This window comes from Heterodontus francisci, chromosome 1, assembly GCF_036365525.1.
Source record: "Heterodontus francisci isolate sHetFra1 chromosome 1, sHetFra1.hap1, whole genome shotgun sequence".
Classification (NCBI taxonomy): Eukaryota; Metazoa; Chordata; class Chondrichthyes; order Heterodontiformes; family Heterodontidae; genus Heterodontus; species Heterodontus francisci.
Window position 1 is genome coordinate 162756921 of NC_090371.1, and position 22501 is coordinate 162779421.

Sequence of the window (22501 nt, forward strand, 5' to 3'; positions counted from 1 at the left end):
CTAAGAATGTTAAAAAGTCATGCCTAAAGGCATTGTGTCTCAATGCGCAGAGTATTCTCAATAAAGTTGGCGAATTAACCGCGCAAATAGATGTAAATGGATACGATATAGTTGTGATTAGGGAGACATGGCTGCAGGGTGACCAAGGATGGGAACTGACCATCCAAGGGTATTCAATATTTAGGAAGGACAGACAAAAAGGAAAAGGAGGTGGAGTAGCGTTGTTAGTAAAAGAGGAAATCAATACAATGGTGAGGAAGGATATTAACTCAGAGAATCCTGATGTGGAATCTGTATGGGTGGAGCTAAGAAACACCAAGGGGCAGAAAATGTTGGTGGGGGTTGTATATAGACCCCCAAACAGCAGTGGTGACGTAGAGGATGGCATTAAACAGTAAATTAGAGACACATGCAATAAGGGTGCAACTGTAATTATGGGCGAGTTTAATCTACATATAGATTGGGCAAACCAAATTAGCAATAATACTGTAGAGGAATAATTCCTGGAGTGCGTAAGTGATGGTTTTTTGGACCAATACGTTGAGGAACCAACTAGAGAACAGGCCATTCTAGACTGGGTATTGGGTAAAGAGAAAGGCTTAGTTAACAATCTTGTTGTGCGGGGTTCCTTGGGGAAGAGTGACCATAACATGATAGAATTCTTCATTAAGATGGAGAGTGAGAGTGTTGATTCCGAGACTAGGGCCCTGAAACTAAATAAAGGAAACTATCAAGGTATGAGGCACGAGCTGGCTATGATAGATTGGGGAACGTTACTTAAAGGGTTGACAGTGGATAGCATGTAAAGAGCGCATGAATGAATTACAACAACTGTTCATTCCTATCTGGTGCAAAAATAAAGCAGGAAGGGTGGCTCAACCGTGGCTTACAACAGAATTTAGGGATAGTATTGGATCCAAGGAGAAGAAATATAAAATAGTCAGAACAAGTAGCAAACCTGAGGATTGGGAGCAGTTTAGAATTCAGCAAAGGAGGAAAAAGGAATTGAATAAGAAGGGTAAAATAGAGTATGAGAGTAAGCTTGCAGAGAACATAAAAAACTGACTGTAAAAGCTTCTATAGATATGTGAAGAGAAAAAGATTAGTGAAGACAAATGTGGGTCCCCTACAGTCAGAAACAGGGGAATTTATAATGAGGAACAAAGAAATGGCAGACCGATTAAATACATACTTTGGTTGTGTCTTCACAAAGGAGGACACAAATTAACTCCCAGAAATGTTGGGTAACATGGAGTCTAGTGAGAAGGAGGAACTGTATGAAATCAGTATTAGTAGGGAAATGGTGTTTGGGAAATTGATGGGATTGAAGGCCAATAAATCCCCAGGGCCTGATAATCTACATCCCAGAGTACTTCAGGAAGTGGCCCTAGAAATAGAAGATGATTTGCTGGTCATTTTCAATATTCAATAGACTCTGGAACAGTTCCAACGGATTGGACGGTGGCTAATGTAACCCCACTATTTAAAAAAGGAGGTAGAGAGAAAACAGAATTATAGCCTGACATCAATAGTGGGGAAAATGCTAGAGTCCATGATAAAAGTTGTAATAGCGGAGCACTTGGAAAACAATGACAGGATCGGACAAAGTCAACATGGATTTACGAAAGGGAAATCATGCTTGACAAATCTACTGGAATTTTTTTGAGGATGTAACTAGTAGAATAGATAAGGGAGAACCAGTGGATGTGGTGTATTTGGACTTTCAAAAGGCTTTCAATAAGGTCCCACGTAAGAGATTAGTGTGCAAAATTAAAGCACATGGGATTGGGGGTAAGGTATTGACATGGATAGAGAACTGGTTGGCAGACAGGAAACAAAGAGTAGGGAATAAACAGGTCTTTTTCTGAGTGGCAGGCAGTGACTAGTGGGGTACCACAGGGATCAGTGCTAGGACCCCAGCTATTCACAATAATATATTAATGATATAGATAAGGGAATTAAATGCAATATATCCAGGTTTGCAGATGACACAAAGCTGGGTGGGAGTGTGAGCTGTGAGGAGGATGCAGAGAAGCTCCAGCGTGATTTGGACAGGTTGAATGAGTGGGAAAATACATGGCAGATGCAGTATAATGTAGATAAATGTGAGGTTATCCACTTTGGTGGCAAAAACAGGAAGGCAGATTATCTGAACGGCGATAGATTGGGAAAGGGGGAGCTGCAGCGAGACCTGGGTGTCCTTGTGCACCAGCCGCTGAAAGGCGGCGTGCAGGTGCAGCAGGCAGTTAAGAAGGCAAATGGTATGTTGGCCCTCATAGCGAGAGGATCCGCGTAGAGGAGCAAGGACGCCTTGCTGCAATTATACAAGGTCTTGGTGAGACCACATCTGGAGTATTATGTTCAGTTTTGGTCTCCTTATCCGAGGAAGGATGTTCTTGCTATGGAGGGAGTGCAACGAAGGTTCACCAGACTGATGTATGAAGACCGATTGGGTCGATTAGGCTTGTATTCGCTAGAGTTTAGAAAAGCGAGAGGGGATCTCATAGAACCCTACAAAATTCTAACAGGACTGGACAGACTAGATGCAGTAAGGATGTTCCTGATGGCAGGGGAGTCCAGGACCAGGGATCACAGTCTAAGGCTAAGGAGTAAGCCATTTAGGACTGAGAAGAGGAGAGATTTCTTCCCCCAGAATGGTGAACCTGTGGAATTCTCAACCACGGAAAGCAGTTGAGGCCAAATCATTAAATATATTCAAGAAAGAGTTAGATATAGTTCTTAGGGCTAATGGGATCAAGATTTACAGGAAGCAAGTGGGAACAGGTTACTGAATTTGGATGATCAGCCATGATCGTATTGAATGGCGGAGCAGGCTCGAAGGGCCGAATGGCCTACCTCTTGCTCCTATTTTTCTGTTTCTATATCGTGTATGCATGCTAGCGTGGGCGCGTCGTGTATCCTTAGGCATCAACTGAATTAAAGTTTAAGTTTAAGTTTAATAAATTTCAACTTTTCTTCTTTTAACCTGAGAATACCTGTTTGTGCAGTTTCTTTGCCTTATAATCGGAAAGCGGTGAACAAGGATTCACCAAGTGGGAGCTAAAAACACGGTGTGCTTAAAATTAAACCCTGTTACACTAAGACCAGGTGAAGGCTGAGAGGGACCCCTAGACACCTTTCTCACCTGGTCATCACAGAAGTTTCGGGGCTTGTCCGGGATTTTACCCCCAGACAAACGATAGAAATTGGAAGTGGGAAGCCAACTTGTTACCAATCAAAAAAAGAGCAAGATTTCAATACAGGTTTTCTTGTGGTTGTGTGTGCTTGAATACTAACATGTCTGCAACTGAAGCTCCCAAGCCAGGGTGAAGTAACTTGGGATAAGTTAAATGCACTGTTTGTGGAGCAGTTGAGGAAAATGGCTGAGCAGTGTGGGATCACTGTACGTGGCAAGGCTAGGAAGTGTGAACTCCTAAGGCTAGTGGCCAACCATTTTTCCCTTGAATCCGAAGAAACAGAAACAGGGTTAGAAGTAGACTGACAGGGTATTGCTAGCAAAGATATTCTTGGAACAAAGGAAACTTGAATTAGAAGACAGAGAAATAGAGAGATAGAGCAAGAGCGCGAGCGAGAGAGAGACAGGAGAGGGAGAAAGAGCTTTCCAGAAGGAATGTGAAGAAAAAGACAGAAGGAACGAGAGAGGGGAGAGACAGAGAGACAGAATATTCCAGAAGGAATGTTAAGAAAGGGAGCTAAGGCAGCTTGAGTTAACTAGGGAGCAACAGAGTAACTCCAGTGAAAGCATGGCTAATTATGGAGTAGCATAATTCAGGGCTGGGTACTGAATTATTAAAACAAGCTCAATTAATTCCAAAATTCAATGAGGAAGATGTAGAAGGCTTTTCTGTCCTCGGAGAAACTGGCAAGGCAGCTAAAATGGCCAGCTGATACCTGGCCTCTTTTACTACAAAGCAAACAAACTGGAAATGCCCACGAGGTGTATTCCTGTTGCCAGATTAGAGTTCATCAAATTAGGAACTGACCAAAAATCCTATCCTCCGGGCATATGAATTAGTACCCAAAGCCCATTGCCAAAAGTTTAGAACCCTCAAGGAGCATGCTGATCAAACCAATCTGGAGTTTGAAAGAAGTAAGCAGCTCATGTTTGACCAGTGGCTGAGGGCTCTTAAAGTACAGTTCAGCTATGAGAATCTCAGAGAAGTAATTCTGTTAGGGGAATTTAAACACTCTCTCCCACTCTCCATAAAGACCCACGTAGAGGAGCAGCGGGTCCAGAGAGCCCAGAAAATGGCCATGCTGGCCGGTGAGTTTGCTTTAATTTATAAGTGGTTTCCCGGGGGAGAACCTTGCCTAGTCACCCTAACAAATCCGAAAAGGACAAAGGGTGGGAAGGTGATAGGAGCATAAGCGGTCCTGGAAGAGAATGGAAAGCAGGAGACACAGGGGGCCCTCCTCTCGCCCAAAAGGAAGGTGCTGTGAGCAAGAGTGAGACCCGGAGACCTGTGTGCTTCCATTGTAATAAAGCAGGGCATTTAAAAGCTGACTGCTGGAAACTAAAGGGAAAACCGGTAGGGTTAATCAGAGCACACCTGCTCAGTGAAGAAAAGGCCCTGATGGAAAGTACAGCAGTACAAGCTGTGGCTTTAACTGCAGTAAGAGCGAGACCCAGGAAGCCTACGGCTGCAAGTGCATGAAAATTTAATAGGATTCCTTTGTGTCTGAAGGGTGAGTAACCCCATATCCCTCGATTGGAGCAAGCAAGCCCATAGTAATTCTCAGGGACAAAGGGGCCACTAGATCCCTTTTAATGGGAAGACCTGACCTTTCCCCAGAGGGTGCAGTGAACACCAGAATGGTGGTGAACGTTATTGGAGGGCAGTGTATGGCTGTACCTGTACACCGGGTGCACCTGGAGTGCAACCTAGTTTCAGGACTGATGACCATAAGGATTATCCCTAGTTTGCCTGTGGAAGGGGTTGAGCTGCTCCTAGGTAATGATCTGGCGGGGGGTGAAGGTGGTAGTGCCCCCCCCAGTAGTGAAAGAAAGACCGCAGGAGGTCAGTCAGGGCAGTGGCAGGAGGCAGCCCCTGCAGTTTCCCTGAATGTGTAGTGGGTCAGGCGATGATCAAACCTACTCCTCCAGAGGAGACTGAATTGGCACTGCAGGCAGTTGACCAGGTCTGTCTGTCTGTGACTTTCTTTGGGAAGTTAGAATACCCAGGGAATGAATTAAATGGATTTTCCCCAGCTGAGGCTCAGTGAGCCTGCACCCCTAAGTCCTGTACTGGTGTTAGGACGACCCTCCAGCAGAGGGCTGGTGAACTGTAAGGGACCGCTGCCAAGAACAAAAGGGGACAGGCAAAAGGCTGGCAAAAGGTTAGAAAGGGACGGGGGAAAAGTGACTGAGAGCAGGTTAAAGGATGCCGGGGAGGAATCCCTGATGAAAAGCCCTGTCCAGTCAGCCAATCCCGAAAAATGTGAAAAGTTAGACCCCACATCCTGCTTTTGTAAATGCAGACACTAGATGCATCCCACCAGAGTTGCTAACATCATTTACAGGAAACTGCAGAGACAAAGAAAGACCTCTAGGGAGTAGAGAAACCGTGAGGGTGATGCCTCACCTAGTTCAAGTGCCACAGGGCTGTGCAGTAGAGCCTGCACAAATATCTGCAGGCAGGAGTGTCCTCTGGGACAAAGGGGAGATTAGCAAAGAATCCTCCCCCACAGTCAGAAAAAAAGAAAACCACCCATCCCCCTAAAGTCAAAAGTCTTTGCATGACTCAGGAAAGCATTGAAGGAGAGTTCAGGATAGACCCACCCACTACTGACTCTCCCGGGAAAAAAAATTACCTCAGCAGGAACAAAGACCCCAGGCAGCCATGGATATGGGGAAACGGAAGAGAAACTTCCCCCAAAAAAGAACCACATGTTTATTGGGATGCAAAAAAAAGGGCAATTTTAATAAGTTTTAGGATTTGTGAATGAATGAGAGAAATGCATGGGTGTTTTCTGTACCTTATATTTTCTTTCGACCCTTTTAATGAAATGCACTTTTCTCAAAACGCATTTCATTCCGCTGGGTGTGGAGGTGTCATGCTAGGCCCCCACCTGCCAAGAATGAGGTACATCAATTTTGCCATGAGCATTGATTTTTAACTGTTGTTGCAGCGAGAAAATGAGTTGTTAAACAGATCAGCCATGGCTGGACAAAAACATCTACATACTGTCATGGTCATGTAGTTTTTTTTCGGGAATATGCGGTTTGCCTTTAAGGTTTGCAAGGGATCAGTATTGCTTTAAGAGCCAGCAAGCCTTAGGAGTTATAGGAAGGTGCATTTTTGTTGCCTTAGAAACAGACATTTGGAGACTGCGATTCAAAGGGTGCATTCTCTTTACCATAGATATAGCCACTGGGAGTGAGCCTGATGAGATACATTTGTTACAATTCAGTTTTGAATTGGCTATTAGAAAGACAGTTTGTTCTAACAGAACACAGACACAGAGGACACAGCTGTGGTGCCAGAGCCTGGAAAAAGAACTCTCAACCATTTAAACTGAAGGAATAGGATTTTAGTCTGTTTTATTATCTCTCAAAATTTTAAGAAAAAGTCAAGCCAAATCAGAGACCTCTGGTAATTTAAATTGAAGAAAGGGAAGTTAGACTGTGACAATCTTTTATCCCTCAAAATCTCTAAAGTTAGATTGATCCCATTGAAAGTATTTGCAAGTCGTTAATTGTTGAAATTCGCTGGAGAAGGAAAGCAACATCCTGTGTGGACTTCGAGCAACAGCCTGTGAGGACTTCAAGCAACACTGGACTGTAAATCTGCAAGGACTCGAATTTTTTTCCATTTTAAATGTTGTTTATATCTTCATAGTGTTTAAGAATTTAGTTCTTCTAATTAAAGAGTTAATTTGTTGATTTAAAGACACCTGGTTTGGTTAGCCTCATTCGGGGGTTAATAGATGGTACAATTTGGCTGAGTCTTTCTTTAATTTGGAAAGTTTTAAATTATATGCTAGCCGATCTGTGCAGCAACAGGATTGCATTAACAGTGCGTTGGTCCCACCACAATCAGAATCGTATATTTTGATTGGGGGCTTTGACAGGAGCGGTCGGTCGTAACATATTTGTTATATTCACATCTACATACTAACAGACATCGAAGGTGAGGAAGCGCATTCCACGGCCTGCTTAGGAGGATACAATCCACAAGGGCCAGGACTGGTGACCAGCTGGTCTAACATGACTAACTGGCTGTTCCAGGGTTTTCTTTTGAACTGGCCACAGAGTTTGAACGGAGTGTGTCTGTTTACTCCTGGACTGAGAAAATCTCTCCTGACTGCTCCCATCTCTTTCCCACAAGCCTCTGAATCCACTGAAGACACATGAACCCTAAGAGAGAAAAGTCTCCTACAGCAAAGAATAATAATACTGAGCCCCAACGAAAAGCAAGATCTACCTACAATCAAGGACTCTACAGCGAGCTCGAAGAACCGTAATAAAAACTCTTCAAACTTTTCACTTTATTTTCTTCTGCTCTTTTCCGTCTCTATTTGCATGTGTGTATCGCATATGCATGCTAGCATTGGGCGTGTCGTGTATCCATAGGCGTCAGCCGAAGTAGAGTTTAAGCTCAAGTTTAATAAATTTCAACTTTTCTTCTTTAAACCTAAGAAAGCCTGTTTGTGCTGGTTTCTTTGCCTTATAGTTAGAAAGCGGTGAACAAGGATTCACCAAGGGGGAGCTAAAAACAAGGTGTGCTTAATATTAAACCGTGTTACAGTAAGATCAGGTGAAGGCTGAAAGGGACCCCTTGACACCTTTCTCACCTGGTCGTAACAAGGGTAAGTATGTGACAGCAAAGCAGAAAGTGCTGGGAAACTCAACAGATCAGGCAGCATCTGTCACAGATCTGAAAGTTAACTCTGCTTCTTGCTCCACAGATGCTGTCTGAACTGATGAGTTTCTCCAGCACTTTCAGCTTTGCTACCAGATTGAGAGCAGCCCCACTCTTCAACAGTGAGGTAAGTATTTCTTTGACAGCTGTCAGGAAGCAGGTGCTGGGGTGCTTTAAATGGGGCTCCAGCACCTGCTGCACAGCTGTCAAAAGGCTCCTCACTGTGCAGGATGTGCCGTCTCTCCCCACGTAATATGTGGGGCGGTGGGTCGCCGTGATGCAAATGAACCACTGGTGCATTATCACGGGGTCTCAGGGGCGGCTGCTGAATGTGGGCAATAAAACGCAGGCCATTATGTCTGTAAACAGCATACATTATTGTAGTAAGAAAACTGTGACAATAAACAGCTCATTACTTTGAGCTAGGAAATCAAAAAGTCCTAATGATATTTGTATGTTGATCAGGTATTTCAACAAATAAATCATTTTGAGTACATCACCATTGTTGTTATGCATGGTTGCTCAGAATTTTGACATTTCACCATACCAAATTGTACTGGTAGAATCTTCACACTTTAATTCAGTTAATAACCACAGTAGTTGGAAAATACAACCACTTTTGGCAGAGTTTTTTGGTCATTGCAGCAAGTGCAGGAATGCCTGCCAAACCACAGCCATCATGTTTTGAACATTTACCAATCTAAGCAGGTTATAAGAGGCCAGGGGCTAGATTCTGAAATGCATTAGTAACCAAATTTTCCACTGTAATTGCTCATTCCAGTGGTGACCTTGTTCAGGACTCCAATTTGTGTAGCACTGCTGGCAAACAATGAGGCGATCAAATTATCCTTAATCATGAATGTATAAATGATCCAAATCGGAAACATTTACACATGAAATAGATTGTAAATTAACTGCACAAAATATCAATGCCCATTTCTAGAGGACTTTTAGAGACTCTTACTTGCTGTGCATCTCTATCAATAACAACTTATCTTACACCAAATGAAAGCCAAACCTGTAATGCTGGATAGCACTTGTGACAATAATTGCAAATAATCCCAATCTTTTTCTTTTCCCTTTCTCGGGTTCACACAAATTAAAATGAAATAACATGAACTGATGGCAATCTATTGGCACTCTATTACACCTGGCTGCAAGTTTTCTCACACAAATCAAGTGTTTAGGATAACTGAACCAATGCAACCGATTGACAGGAATATTAACGGTAAACAGTAAAAATTTGTAATTACTAGTGATTAGTTTTGGTTACAAATAAAGTACAACAGAACTACTTTAAAATAATTTATTTTCTAAACCTTTCTAACATTAGAGCAATTGCCACAGACTTATCCTTGTTTCTTCACAAAAACAAACAGGTTTAACCTCTCAATCATGATTGCCAGGTTTTCAACATTTCTGAGGCTAAGTGCTAAAATATGTCCTTTTATGCTGAGCCTCTGCTATTAACACTCCCTGCTGCTAAATGCTTTCAGTCAGCCAACAAAGCGTGGTGGAACCTGAGGCCAGCAAGCATAAATTGTGTTTCTAAACCCTGTCTCAAATGTGCTAAGGCAGCAGTTCCAATGAGGCGGCGACATCCACCTCATGTCTTTTCTCAAATTTAAAAATAAGGATCTTATTCAGGAATAGTCCTTTCACTGGTAACATAAATTTGCCTATTGTCACCCAGATTTCAGAAATGCATTTCTAGACTATCCTACAAAAATATGCAGAAGCCAGTTTGTCACACTGATGATAATGTTCCAACTAATTAACCTTGAGCACACACATCTTTTTAATTAAATCCCTCTTTTTCATGTGATTCAGGACTACAGCTGGTATGATGAATAATGGTTATTGCCAACAAGCATTTTGGAGATGCATTCTATAAACTTACTGGCTTGTCCTTGATGGTGGGGCTTGAAACACAAAGGTAGAGTTTACCATCCTCTTCAATACAAGCATCAATCAGAGCCTGGACAGAACTCTCCTCCTGAAATAGGAGAAACGCATAACCTGCAACAGAAAAAAAACTATAAATCAGCAAATATAGCTCCATTTATTTAGTTTTCAACTGTATTTCAAAACAGACAGTAATTTCTACAAAAACAAATGGTTGCTTGCAATTGGTCTAAAACATTATTTTTATTTGAAGCCTGTAATTTGCAACTGGGAACAAGGTGAAAAAGCTACATTGAAAGAAAGTCACCCCTGGGCTGCCAATATGTATCGGTTGGGAACTGGTGCAAAACGCAAGTAGAGTTGGCTGCTACTGGCTCTCAATCACTTGGGAAAGGAGTATTGGGAGATTCTTGGTGTAAGTGGTGAGGGAAGGACGAACATATTTAGAATATCTTGATTAGAAAAAATACAACTGATCAGAAAAAAAAGGAACTCCATGGAGTCTTTTTACATAACTGTTAGGTACCATAGCAAAAATATACTAGCAATTAAGGTAAGTACTAGGTACTGTTATTGAAATACATAAATACAGATTTGTAACAGATAAGCACAGAATACAGTATTTCTAATGTTACCTATTTTATAAACTTGATTGAAAAATTAAGTATTTTGTAATTAATTTATGATGTTTCATTGCGATATGGGACGCAGCAGTAACTACACCCAAACATGAGCATACACATTCTTCAGTGAGGCAAGAGGCACTCAAGAATTTATTCTCTTCTGTACCAGGCAGCACCGGGGAAGCAGGAAACCAAATATAACCATATCATGCAGCCAAGGGCAAAACAGACCATGATGAAACAGATAATAATCTTCCAATTAAATTTTGGATTCTGAAATTTACAGTTACCATTGACAGAGTGAACTTATACAAGCAGGAATTTAAAATGATTTAGAACAATACAGGAACTATGATTGCAGTCTATTTCCTTCATGTTAAAATGTTAATTTAATTTGGCAAAGCATAGATAATAAAAAGAGATGACCTTTATAAATTATATATTGTGTTTACTTTTAAAATAACCTTTTGATTTCCTCCTTTGTATTATGGAAACAATGTATCTTATTAAGACAAATAGCTTTGGTATGTTCAAGGGTCTGAAAATCTTATTAACAAGCTCTCCAGGTTTTTTTAAAATTCATTCATGGGATGTGGGCATCGCTGGCCAGGGCAGCATTTATTGCCCATCCCTAATTGCTCTCGAGAAGGTGCTGGTGAGCTGCCTTTTTCAACCGCTGCAGTCCATTTGGGGTAGGTATACCGACAGTGCTGTTAGGAAGGGAGTTCCAGGATTTTGACCCAGCGACAGTGAAGGAACGGGCAATATAGTTCCAAGTCAGGATGGTGTGTGACTTGGAGGAGAACTTGCAGGTGGTGGTGTTTCCATGCATTTGCTGCCCTTGTCCTTCTAGTTGGTTGCGGCCACGGGTTTGGAAGGTGCTGCCCAAGGAGACCTGGTGCATTGCTGCAGTGCATCTTGTAGATGGTACACACTGCTGCCACTGTGCGTTGGTGATGGAGGGAGTGAATGCTTGTAGATGGGGTGCCAATCAAGTGGGCTGCTTTGTCCTGGATAGTGTTGAGCTTCTAGAGTGTTGTTGGAGCTGCACCCATCCAGGCAAGTGGAGAGTATTCCATCACACTCCTGACTTGTGCCTTGTAGATGGTGGACAGGCTTTGGGGAGTCAGGAGGTGAGTTACTCGCCGCAGGATTCCTAGCCTCTGTAGCCATGGTATTTATATGGCTACTCCAGTTCAGTTTCTGGTCAATGGTAGCCCCTAGGATGTTGATGGTGGGGGATTCAGCGATGGCAATGACGTTGAATGTCAAGGGGAGATGGTCAGATTCTCTCTTGTTGGAGATGGTCATTGCCTGGCACTTATGTGGCGCGAATGTTACTTGCCACTTATCAGCCCACGCCTGGATATTGTCCAGGTCTTGCTGCATTTCTAGACAGACTGCTTCAGTATCTGAGGAGTCACGAATGGTGCTGAACATTGTGCAATCAGCGAACATCCCCACTTCTGACCTTATGATTGAAGGAAGATCATTGATGAAGCAGCTGAAGATGGTTGGGCCTAGGACACGATCCTGAGGAACTCCTGCAGTGATGTCCTGGAGCTCAGATGATTGACCTCCAACAACCACAACCATCTTCTTTTGCGCCAGGTATGACTCCAGCCAGTGGAGGGTTTTCCCCCTGATTCCCATTGACCTCAGTTTTGCTAGGGCTCCTTGATGCCATACTCGGTCAAATGCTGCCTTGATGTCAAGGGCAGTCACTCTCACCTCACCTCTTGAGCTCAGCTCTTTTGTCCATGTTTGAACCAAGGCTGAAATGAGGTCAGGAGCTGAGTGGCCCTGGCGGAACCCAAACTGAGCGTCACTGAGCAGGTTAATGCTAAGAAAGTGCTGCTTGATGGCACTGTTGATGACACCTTTCATCACTTTACTGATGATTGAGAGTAGGCTGATGGGGCGGTAATTGGCCAGGCTGGACTTGTCCTGCTTTTTGTGTACAGGACATACCTGGGTAATTTTCCACATTGCAGGGTAGATGCCAGTGTTGTAGCTGTACTGGAACAGCTTGGCTAGGGGTGCGGCAAGTTCTGGAGCACAGGTCTTCAGTACTATTGCCGGAATATTGTCAGGGCCCATAGCTTTTGCAGTATCCAGTGCCTTCAGTCGTTTCTGGATATCACGCGGAGTGAATCGAATTGGCTGAAGTCTGTGATGCTGGGGACTTCAGGAGGAGACCGAGATGGATCATCAATTTGGCACTTCCGGCTGAAGATTGTTGCAAATGCTTCAGCCTTATTTTTTGCACTGATGTGCTGGGCTCCCCCATCATTGAGGATGGAGATATTTGTGGAGCCACCTCCTCCAGTTAGTTGTTTAATTGTCCACCACCATTCTCGACTGGATGTGGCAAGACTGCAGAGCTGAGATCTGATCCGTTGGTTATGGGATCGCTTAGCTCTGTCTATCGCAAGCTGCTTACGCAGTTTGACATGCAAGTAGTCCTGGGTTGTAGCTTCACCAGGTTGACACCTCATTTTGAGGTATGCCTGGTGCTGCTCCTGGCATGCCCTCCTGCACTCTTCATTGAACCAGGTTTGGTCTCCTGGCTTGATGGTAATGGTAGAGTGGGGGATATGCCGGGCCATGAGGTTACAGATTGTGGTTGAGTACAAGTCTGCTGCTGCTGATGGCCCACAGCGCCTCATGGATGCCCAGTTTTGCATTGCTAGATCTGTTTGAAATCCATCCCATTTAGCACGGTGATAGTGCCACACAACACGATGGAGGGTATCCTCAATGTGAAGGCGGGACTTTGTCTCCACAAAGACTGTGCGGTGGTCACTCCTACCAATACTGTCAAGGACAGATGCATCTGCGGCAGGCAGATTGGTGAGGATGAGGTCAAGTATTTTTTCCCCTCTTGTTGGTTCCCTCACCACCTGCTGCATACCCAGTTTAGCAGATATGTCCTTTAGGACTCGGCCAGCTCGGTCAGTAGTGGTGCTACCGAGCCACTCTTGTTGATGGACATTGAAGTCCCCCACCCAGAGTACATTTTGTGCCCTTGCCACCCTCAGTGCTTCCTCCAAGAGATGTTCAACATGGAGGAGTACTGACTCATCAGCTGAGGGAGGGCGGTAGGTGGTAATCAGCAGGAGGTTTCCTTGTTCATGTTTGATCTGATGCCATGAGACTTCATGAGGACCAGAGTCGATGTTGAGGACTCCTAGGGCAACTCCCTCCCTACTGTATACCACTGTGCCATCACCTCTGGTGGGTCTGTCCTACCAGTGGGACAGGACATACCTGGGGATGGTGATGGCAGTGTCTGGGACATTGTCTGTAAGGTATGATTCCGTGAGTATGACTATGTCAGGCTGTTGCTTGACTAGTCTGTGGGACAGCTCTCCCAACTTTGGCACAAGCCCCCAGATGTTAGTAAGGAGGACTTTGCAGGGTCGACAGGGCTGGGTTTGCCGTTGTCGTTTCCGGTGCCTAGGTCGATGCCGGGTGGTCCATCCGGTTTCATTCCTTTTTATTGACTTTGTAGCGGTTAGATACAACTGAGTGGCTTGCTAGGCCATTTCAGAGGGCATGTAAGAGTCAACCACATTGCTGTGGGTCTGGAATCACATGTAGGCCAGACCAGGTAAGGACAGCAGATTTCCTTCCCTGAAGGACATTAGTGAACCAGATAGGTTTTTACAACAATCGACAATGGCCATCATTAGACTAGCTTTTAATTCCAGATTTATTAATTGAATTCAAATTCCACCTTCTGCTGTGGTGGGATTCGAACCCATGACCCCAGAGCAATACCTGGGTCGCTGGGTTACTCGTCCAGTGACAATACCACTACGCCACCGCCTCCCCCGTAAACAGTACTGTAAACGGCATACTATCCCTAGGTCAGAAATAGGTGGTGATCACATTGGATGCTATTTGGTCGGACACGAATCACAAATGTCTCAGGAAATATGTACTTTTTAAAAATTAAATTAGATAAGAGTAAACAAATGCAAGCTGATCAGAAAACTTCTCCAATGCTTCTACATCGGCTGTAACTTGCCAGCCTTGTTTCTTCATCAAATGTATTTAGAAGTGGTTCAACAAAATCATATCCAATGGGGATTACAGCCAATCTGGTGTGACGGCACACAATTTTACTTTGGAACCTTGAAGAATTTAGTTTAAGAGCTGTACAATTAGGACATATTTATATGAGATTTAAATTTACCTCATGATGCCCCACTTGACTGACTGAAATTGAGCCTGTGGAACCATTTTATCAGTCAGAGGTCAATTCTTTTTATGTGGGTCCCATGTTCCACCAGTGTTCCAAACAGATGGATGTAAAAATAATGAAGTGTTTTAGGTAAAAAATGTATAGAATATTTCAAATATAGAATACTAATTCGACAAAAAATAAACAAGAGGGAGAGAATGCAAGATAATAAGTAAAAGGTGAAAACTGGAGAGACTATTTTTTGAAAATTATTTACTTTTATAATTTAGGGCTTATATTAACAGCAGGAAAAGTATTCTGCCATCCAGAACAATAACATTACTGTAAAAACAAGGTTCGTTTCACTTTTTTTTATTCATTCATTTACAGGATTTGCGCTTTTCTGCCAAGGTCACTTTTGATTGCCAATTTCTAATGGCCCTTGGGAGGGTGGTGGTGAGCTACCGTCTTGAATCACTGCAATCTATGTGGTGAAGGTACTCCCACAGTACCATTACTTCCAGGACTTTGACCCAGTGACAATAAATAATGATATATTTCGAAGTCAGGATGGTGAGACACTTCAAAGTGGTGGCATACTCATGCACCTGCTGCCTTTGTTGTTCTAGGTAGCAGAGGTCTCTGGTTTAGGAGGTGCTGTCATAGAAACCTTGGCGAGTTGCTGCAGTGCATCTTGTAGATGGTACGCAGTGCAGTTGCTTTATGCAGGTGCTAGAGGGAGTGCATCTCTAGCATGGTGGACAGGGTGCCCATCAAGATGGCTGCATTGTCCAGGATGGTGTGAATGTTACTAGCCACTTATCAGCCCAAGGGTGACTGCTATCTAGGTCTCGCTTACATGTGGGCATGGACTGCTTCATTAGCTGAGGAGTTGCGAATAAAACTGAACAATGTGCAATCAAAAACTCCCATTTCTGGACATAAGATGGAGGAAGGGTCATGGATAAAGCAGCTGAAGGTGGTTGCGACTAGGGACTAAAATTATGAGGGTCCTGGATGGAATGAATAGGAAGGACCTATTTCCCTTGGCACAGAGGTCAATAATTAGGGTCATAGATTTAAATTTATTGGCAGTCGGATTATAGGGGAGTTGAGGATAAATCTTTTACCCAGAGGGTGGTGAGGGTCTGGAACTCTCTGCCTGAAAGGGTGGCAGAGGTAGAAACCCTCAGCGCATTTAAAAATTCTTGGACATGGACCTGAAGTGCCATAATCCACAGGGTTACAGACCAAGAGCTGGAAGGTGGGATTAGACTGGAGAGCTCTTTCTCGGCCAGTGCACACACAAATGGGCTGAATATTACAAGCAAAAAAAATGGACGTCGCCAAAGAGCCGCTGTGATTCCAAGCGTGGCGGCTTATTTAAATAGCTGGGACGTGTTCCCCCCACCACCCCGATCATGTGGAGGGGACAGACTGTCTGTCCCCGATAATGGCGTCAGCTGCCTGTGTGCAGGTGCTGATGCCATTTTTAAAGGGCTGTTAGCCCTACCAGTATATTTAAACAAATATTAAATGAAAATAAATCCATTACTTTTCCCCTCTCCCACATCCCCCTATAACAATTAATTATTCGGCCTTTCCCCCTCCAAAACACTCACCTTTACCATCTGATCTCTCTCCACCACCACCACCCCCGAACTGTACAAACATTAAACTTCAACCCTTCCCACCATCCCCTACACACGACATTAATGTGACCCTGTCTCCGCCTCCGACCACCCCCCCCCCCCCCCCTACTGAGAAACTTACCTCCTCCCCACTCGTGTTGTGCCTCGTTTTCCCAGACGGGGATCTAAAGGCGCAAGAGTGCCGGCCGCCAGACTGAAGTTCGCGGCGGGACTTCAGGAGGAGACGGGAGATTTATTAATTCAATTATTTTAATTTATTTAAATATTTAAATAGCAGTCTCATTGCCGAGCGGGCAGGACTGCCACGAGGCCTCGGCGCTGGTGGGAATATTGGGCCAGGCCCTGCCGGCGTCAAGGTCCGTGGCAGGCCTCACCCGGGGCCATCTTCAGGCGGCACCCCCCCTCTCCCGGATCCCAACGTCGAGAGTTCCTTAAAATCCAGCCCAATGAGTTCAATGGCCTGCTTCTGTGTCATAAAGTTTCTATGTTTCTATGTTTCTAAATTTCTATGATTCCTGCAGTGATGACCTGGGGCTCAGATGATTGTTGCGGTTGTTAAAGGCAATTTTCCTTTGTGTTGGGTCTGACTCCAGCCAGTGGAATGTCTACCCCCCCCACCCCACCCCGATTCCCACTGACTTTAATTTTACTTGGGATTGGTGGTACCATTCTTGGTCAAACGCTGCCTCACCTCACCTCTGAAATTCAGTTCTTTCATCCAGGTTTAGACTAAGGCTGTAATAAGATCTGGAGCTGAGTGGTCCTGGCAAAACTCAAACTAAGCATCAGTTCGCAGGTTATTGGTGAGTATGCGCTGCTTGATAGCACTGTCAGTAACTCCTTCAATCACCTTGCTGATGACTATCATGATAGTTGAACCAAAAACTTAAAGATACAACATAAACTCTTAAGACCTACAAGCTGTCTTAAAGTTGACTTCGAATTGATATTAGTGGCAAAATACCTCTCTAAATGTCTCTCAATTCCATATACCTTCCCCAGATAAGATGACATGGATGAACACCTGCTTCTGGAACAAGACCGACCTTCTCAATAATTAGCGGTTAGAACATACACACGAATGGCCCAGGGTAAATTGATACCAAATTTTCCCTCATCTCCACTTGGCATCTCAGCAACACAACAAAAGCTAAAATCTCAACTCACTGTGTCGGGACTCTGGCACAGGTTATCAAGACTGTGCTATTATACAAATAAACAGCATAATGCACATTCATGCAACATTACTTATGAACATAGGAACAGAAGTAGGCCATTTAGCCCCTCAAGCCTGTTCTGCCATTCAAAGAGATCATCGTTGATCTGCAACCTCATTCCATTATGATTTTCATCTAAAGCAAAACATGGAGTGTGTAGATTAAATAAGTGTTATAGTAGTATAAACCTTCTCCCAGTCCTAAACACAAATCCCTTTACCTCTTCCCCAAAAGCATGTACCTTGTGGATTATTTGCAAAATGCTGGTATTTAATTTTGTAACTATTGTATTGGCTAAGAATCCAGAGAACACATGACAAAAATTCAGAAAGTAGTAGGTTAGCTGTTCACATACATACTGATGGTTTATTAATTTTAATGCACAGACAAAACAACTTCAAACTGTGTGTAATTGGCTACAAACAGAAAAATATATCAGAGACACACATTATTATATGAATTGCCTTACCTTTTGGTGGAAAGTAGGATTTGCTTTCAGCCTTATGAGGCCAGTCGACAACCAAAGGTCCAAAGCGTCGAAAGCTGGCAGTAATTTCATCTGTAAAAGAAGTGTTTAATAATGTATACACTCTCTACAAATAAATACGGTATGGAAATGAAGAAACGACTGAGTTATTTCACAACTGGCATTACCTTCGTCAATGTCTGGGGGAAGGCCACCAACAAACACTTTACGTGAGTATCGTTCAATTCGTTCCCCATTCTGGTGCGATGAGCAGCAATTAACAGAATTCAAAACCCCAGGAACAGTCTGGTCACCGTGTCCATCATCAAGAAAACCATCTTCTATGGGGAACAATGAGGAGCGGCCTGCAAAAGGTGACCAGCAATTGAGATTTCAAAAAGAACTCAGCTACAGCACACAAGGGCTAAGGCCTTGAAATTATTCAATTAGCATAATGCATTTATATGAAATTTCTTTTCTCTGCAAAATTAAGTCAAATTTAAAGTTTAATGAGCAGAATAAAAGACAGCAATTTGTTTACAAATAACTGTAGCATTTACATATCACTAGAAGTTGGAAAAAAAACTTCCCAAGGCACTTCAGATAGGTGTATGGAAAACTGATGCTAAAACATTGATATAAGCTTCAATGAAGAAAGGTTGTCAGGAACAAAATATGTGTATATGGTTTATAAAATGCAGCCTAATTAAATCTTTTGATTTCAACCCTGCAAATTGAAAACCTCTGCAGAGATTTAAGACAGCATGTATCTTCATATATAAAAATTGCTGGATGGTATCTTTGATTAGCCAGAGAATAAGATGCTCGTGGCTGTTTTGCTGTTATGAATAATCACAAAGTCTGTTCACTTCAACAAATTACTCAACATAAAGATCCATCTTCCTCTCTCTGCGCAACCACGAAACACAGGACTATTCAATTTACATTTGCAACACTAGAGATCTTTTTATTTGGGTTATTGTATAAACTAGCCATTGATTAACAATGCCTTAAAAAGGCACAGAATCAGCAACATATTGTACTATGTTGAACCACCAATGTCAAATTTATTTTTGGCCAATAATTTAGGATGGAGATTGTAGTTTTCATCTCCATCAGGAAAGAATTCCATGGCTATCTGAACATTTTAGATGTAAACATGAGAAAGCTCAAAGTATTCTGCAAACATTATAAAGAGCCATTCTTTAAGATACCAAACTCAATAATAGACAAATAAATCCAAGTACTCTGCTTATTACTGTCAAATAGGTGCCAATCTAGCTCATTTGGCTGTTTCAGATCACAGCTAAGAGTTCATGTTTTGCAGACAAATGGTATGATTAGTAATGCAATTAATAGCATATCTAGTTGCCTGAAAGCAAAAGGCACACATTAACAATGGCCTCATGTTTATAACACGTTGTCTTGAGACATGGTGCTGTCAAACTCAGAAACTAACTGCTGCTTTTCTAATAATGAAGTGGGTCTGGCTGTGTGCTCCAACAAAGTTTAAACTACAAGTTGTAATCCAGAGGTAAATCGCTGTCCTATTCCTCTGGAATGCAATCCGTACTATTTACAGGACTTAAAACATCAGTAATAAAAGCACATTCTTAAGAACTATAAATAAATCCATTTCACAGCAGCACAAGTCAGAGGTATAAAATGGTATATATTTTCAAAAAAGGTTACGTTTAAATTACTAAAATCAGAACTAAATGTGGAAGAGGGGACAAATTCATACAAGCTTGTAATCACCATGATGGCACACCAGAATCTGAAATTTAGCTGTATACCTCCCCACCACATATTCTTATATCCCACAGGCTAAATGTGCATATGAGTATCACCACTAGTGGATAACAGATCATTCACTTTACTGCAAGAATGAAACTGTAAACACAGAATACGGCATCCATCAAACGTTTAAATTGAATTATGGAAGTACTACAGACAGTTATTCTGTAAAGGAAGAATTACAACAATATACAGAGCAACATTTCAGAACTTCAGTAAAACAAGTCAGTCAATGGAAGCATCTCAAGATTCTGGCTCTGGCCATTGCTCCTGCTGGCACACAACCCTTATTAACTGATGCTGCCACTTAATCTAAAGAATTTCTATTAGTTGTAATCATTTTTGGTCAGCAGGGTAAGAGATATTAAAGACACCAAGAAAAAAAACAGAGGCATAAATTCATGTGGAAGTTTCTTTGTATATTGCCTAGAATATCAAAAAAACATGAGTACTACTATGCTTTAAGTACACTCTAAAATTCAAATGCATAATAGATTCATTTTATTTTCCTAAACTGAAAAATTTGAAACTAATCACATGTTCAGTATGGTGTATAAACACTGTTGTATAAAAGCAATTAAAAGATCTGGGAACTATGTTAACTATCAATTAATTTTCTTTGAGTCTGAACAAAGAATGTCAGTTTTAGTTTAGTTTAGAGATACAGCACTGAAACAGGCCCTTCGGCCCACCGAGTCTGTGCCGACCATCAACCACCCATTTATACTAATCCTACACTAATTCCATATCCCTGCCACATTCCCACCTGTCCCTATACTTCCCTACCACCTACCTATACTAGGGGCAATTTACAATGGCCAATTTACCGATCAACCTGCAAGTCTTTGGCATGTGGGAGGAAACCGGAGCACCCAGAGGAAACCCACGCAGACACAGGGAGAACTTGCAAACTCCACACAGGCAGTACCCAGGATTGAACCTGGGTCACTGGAGCTGTGAGGCTGCGGTGCTAACCACTGCGCCACTCACTTTTTTTTTTTAAAAATAGCCCGATTCTTAGTTAGCCCTTCAATGTACTGCTCCAGAAACCCCTCTCATACACACTCCAGTAAAGGCAGATCATACTTCACTCATTTAGTTGAAGTTTTATTTGAAAGCAAAATACGGCAGATGCCGGAAGTCTAAAATAAACACAGAAAATGCTGGAAATACACAGTGGGTCACACAGCCTCTGTGAAAAGAGAAAATTAATGTTTTTGGAAAAAGTTAGAGATGTAACAGGTTTTAAGCAAGTACAGAGGCAGGAAAAGTGGGGAGGGGAGAAAAGAACAACAGGGAAGGTTTGTGATAGGCAGGAGAGATTAAATGACAGAAGGGATGATGGTGTAAGGCAAAAGGGGATGGTAATGGGACCAGGAAGGAAACAAAAGATGGGTCTGGAGGAGGTGTCAATGGGGATAGCAGTATCATTACCAACGACTGCTGTCTGAAAAAATGGGGGCAGTGGTTATGATCTGAAATCTTTGAACTTAATGTTGAATCTGGAAGGCTGCAAAGGTTTAACACCGAGTTCAACAATTGCAACCTGAAACATTAACTTGGTTTCTCCCTTCACTGTTGCTGTCCGACTTGCTGAGCATTTACAGCATTTTCTGCTTTCATTTTTGTTTTATTTGACTTGTTTGTAAGTAAATATCAATTTACAAGTATTGAGAATGACTTATACACAATCTTGCTGTCAGTTTTCATGGCCTTGTAAATTTAAGTTACACAACTGTACTTAATTCTATAAAGTTATACTTGATCTTGGTTGTACAAAGGCTCAGTGGCTGAGATGATTGAGAACCTGTACTAATAAAGTAATTACATAGTGTCAAATTCCAGTAAGGCAGTATTTCAGTTATACCGCCTGGTTGGAACTTCCATCCTGTAGGCTAGAGGACAGTACTGTACACGTGCATGTTCAAAACTCTTTATCTGGGTTTTAAAAAAAAAATTGAAGGAATACATTTTCCAATTGGCTATGTTCAAAAGTACTACATTCCTTTAAATGCTACTTTTGAGCAGGCATTAACCAGTTTATTCAAGGAATCCCTAAGCCTTTTTCAAACAAGATTTGGAGTTATACTACTCACAATGTCAAACCCAAGTTGGGAGAGACTATCTCCTCCAATAGATCTCACACCACTTCTCTCCAGAGTCAATTATAGGCCCAATTTTGGAGTTATTCTACAACTTTAGAATTGGTACAAAGTGGAAACCACTTTACAGTTACTCTAAGGTTGCAGTAGAAACACCCCTAGATAGTGTTCTTAATCTTAGTTGTTTTATTTAGAATTTATGATTCAGTAAAGCAGTATTATTGAACTAGTCCCACTTCATCTTGGAGAGAGGTGTTCACTAAATGCAAGATTCAGAGGGCACTGGTTGGAGGTTGCAGAAATTAAATAAATAGAGTGAACCATGAAGGTTTTCAAAGTAAATGCAAGGATATAATACGGAAACAAACATAAAATCTGGATTTGGCAGTAGCCATGTAGATAAGCAAAACTGGACAGAAAACCTGTATCATTAGACTATAGACTAATAAGTGAAAGCAGTGGGTGTTCTAAACCATAAGAATAATAAATCCAAAATTACAATTTGCCCTGTTTCTATCATTATTTTCCATTAAAATCAAGTTATACTCATTTTGGGGTGGCTCATTCATTTTGAAAGAAGCTAAAAACATTTCTCTCTGTTGATAACCAACTCAAAACAATGCATAAGTAAGGTTAATTCCTAAAGGTCACCTTGTAAACATTTTCC

General features: G+C 42.3%; 1 protein-coding gene across 1 annotated transcript in view; it reads right to left on the minus strand.

The window, feature by feature from the left end:
• Positions 1 to 22501, minus strand: part of LOC137373102 (cytoplasmic polyadenylation element-binding protein 2-like) — a 193730-nt gene that overhangs the window by 40362 nt on the left and 130867 nt on the right. The window contains 3 exon segments of the mRNA XM_068037976.1: positions 9784 to 9902; positions 17939 to 18028; positions 18124 to 18300. Of these exon segments, the coding sequence (XP_067894077.1) occupies positions 9784 to 9902; positions 17939 to 18028; positions 18124 to 18300 (386 nt within the window).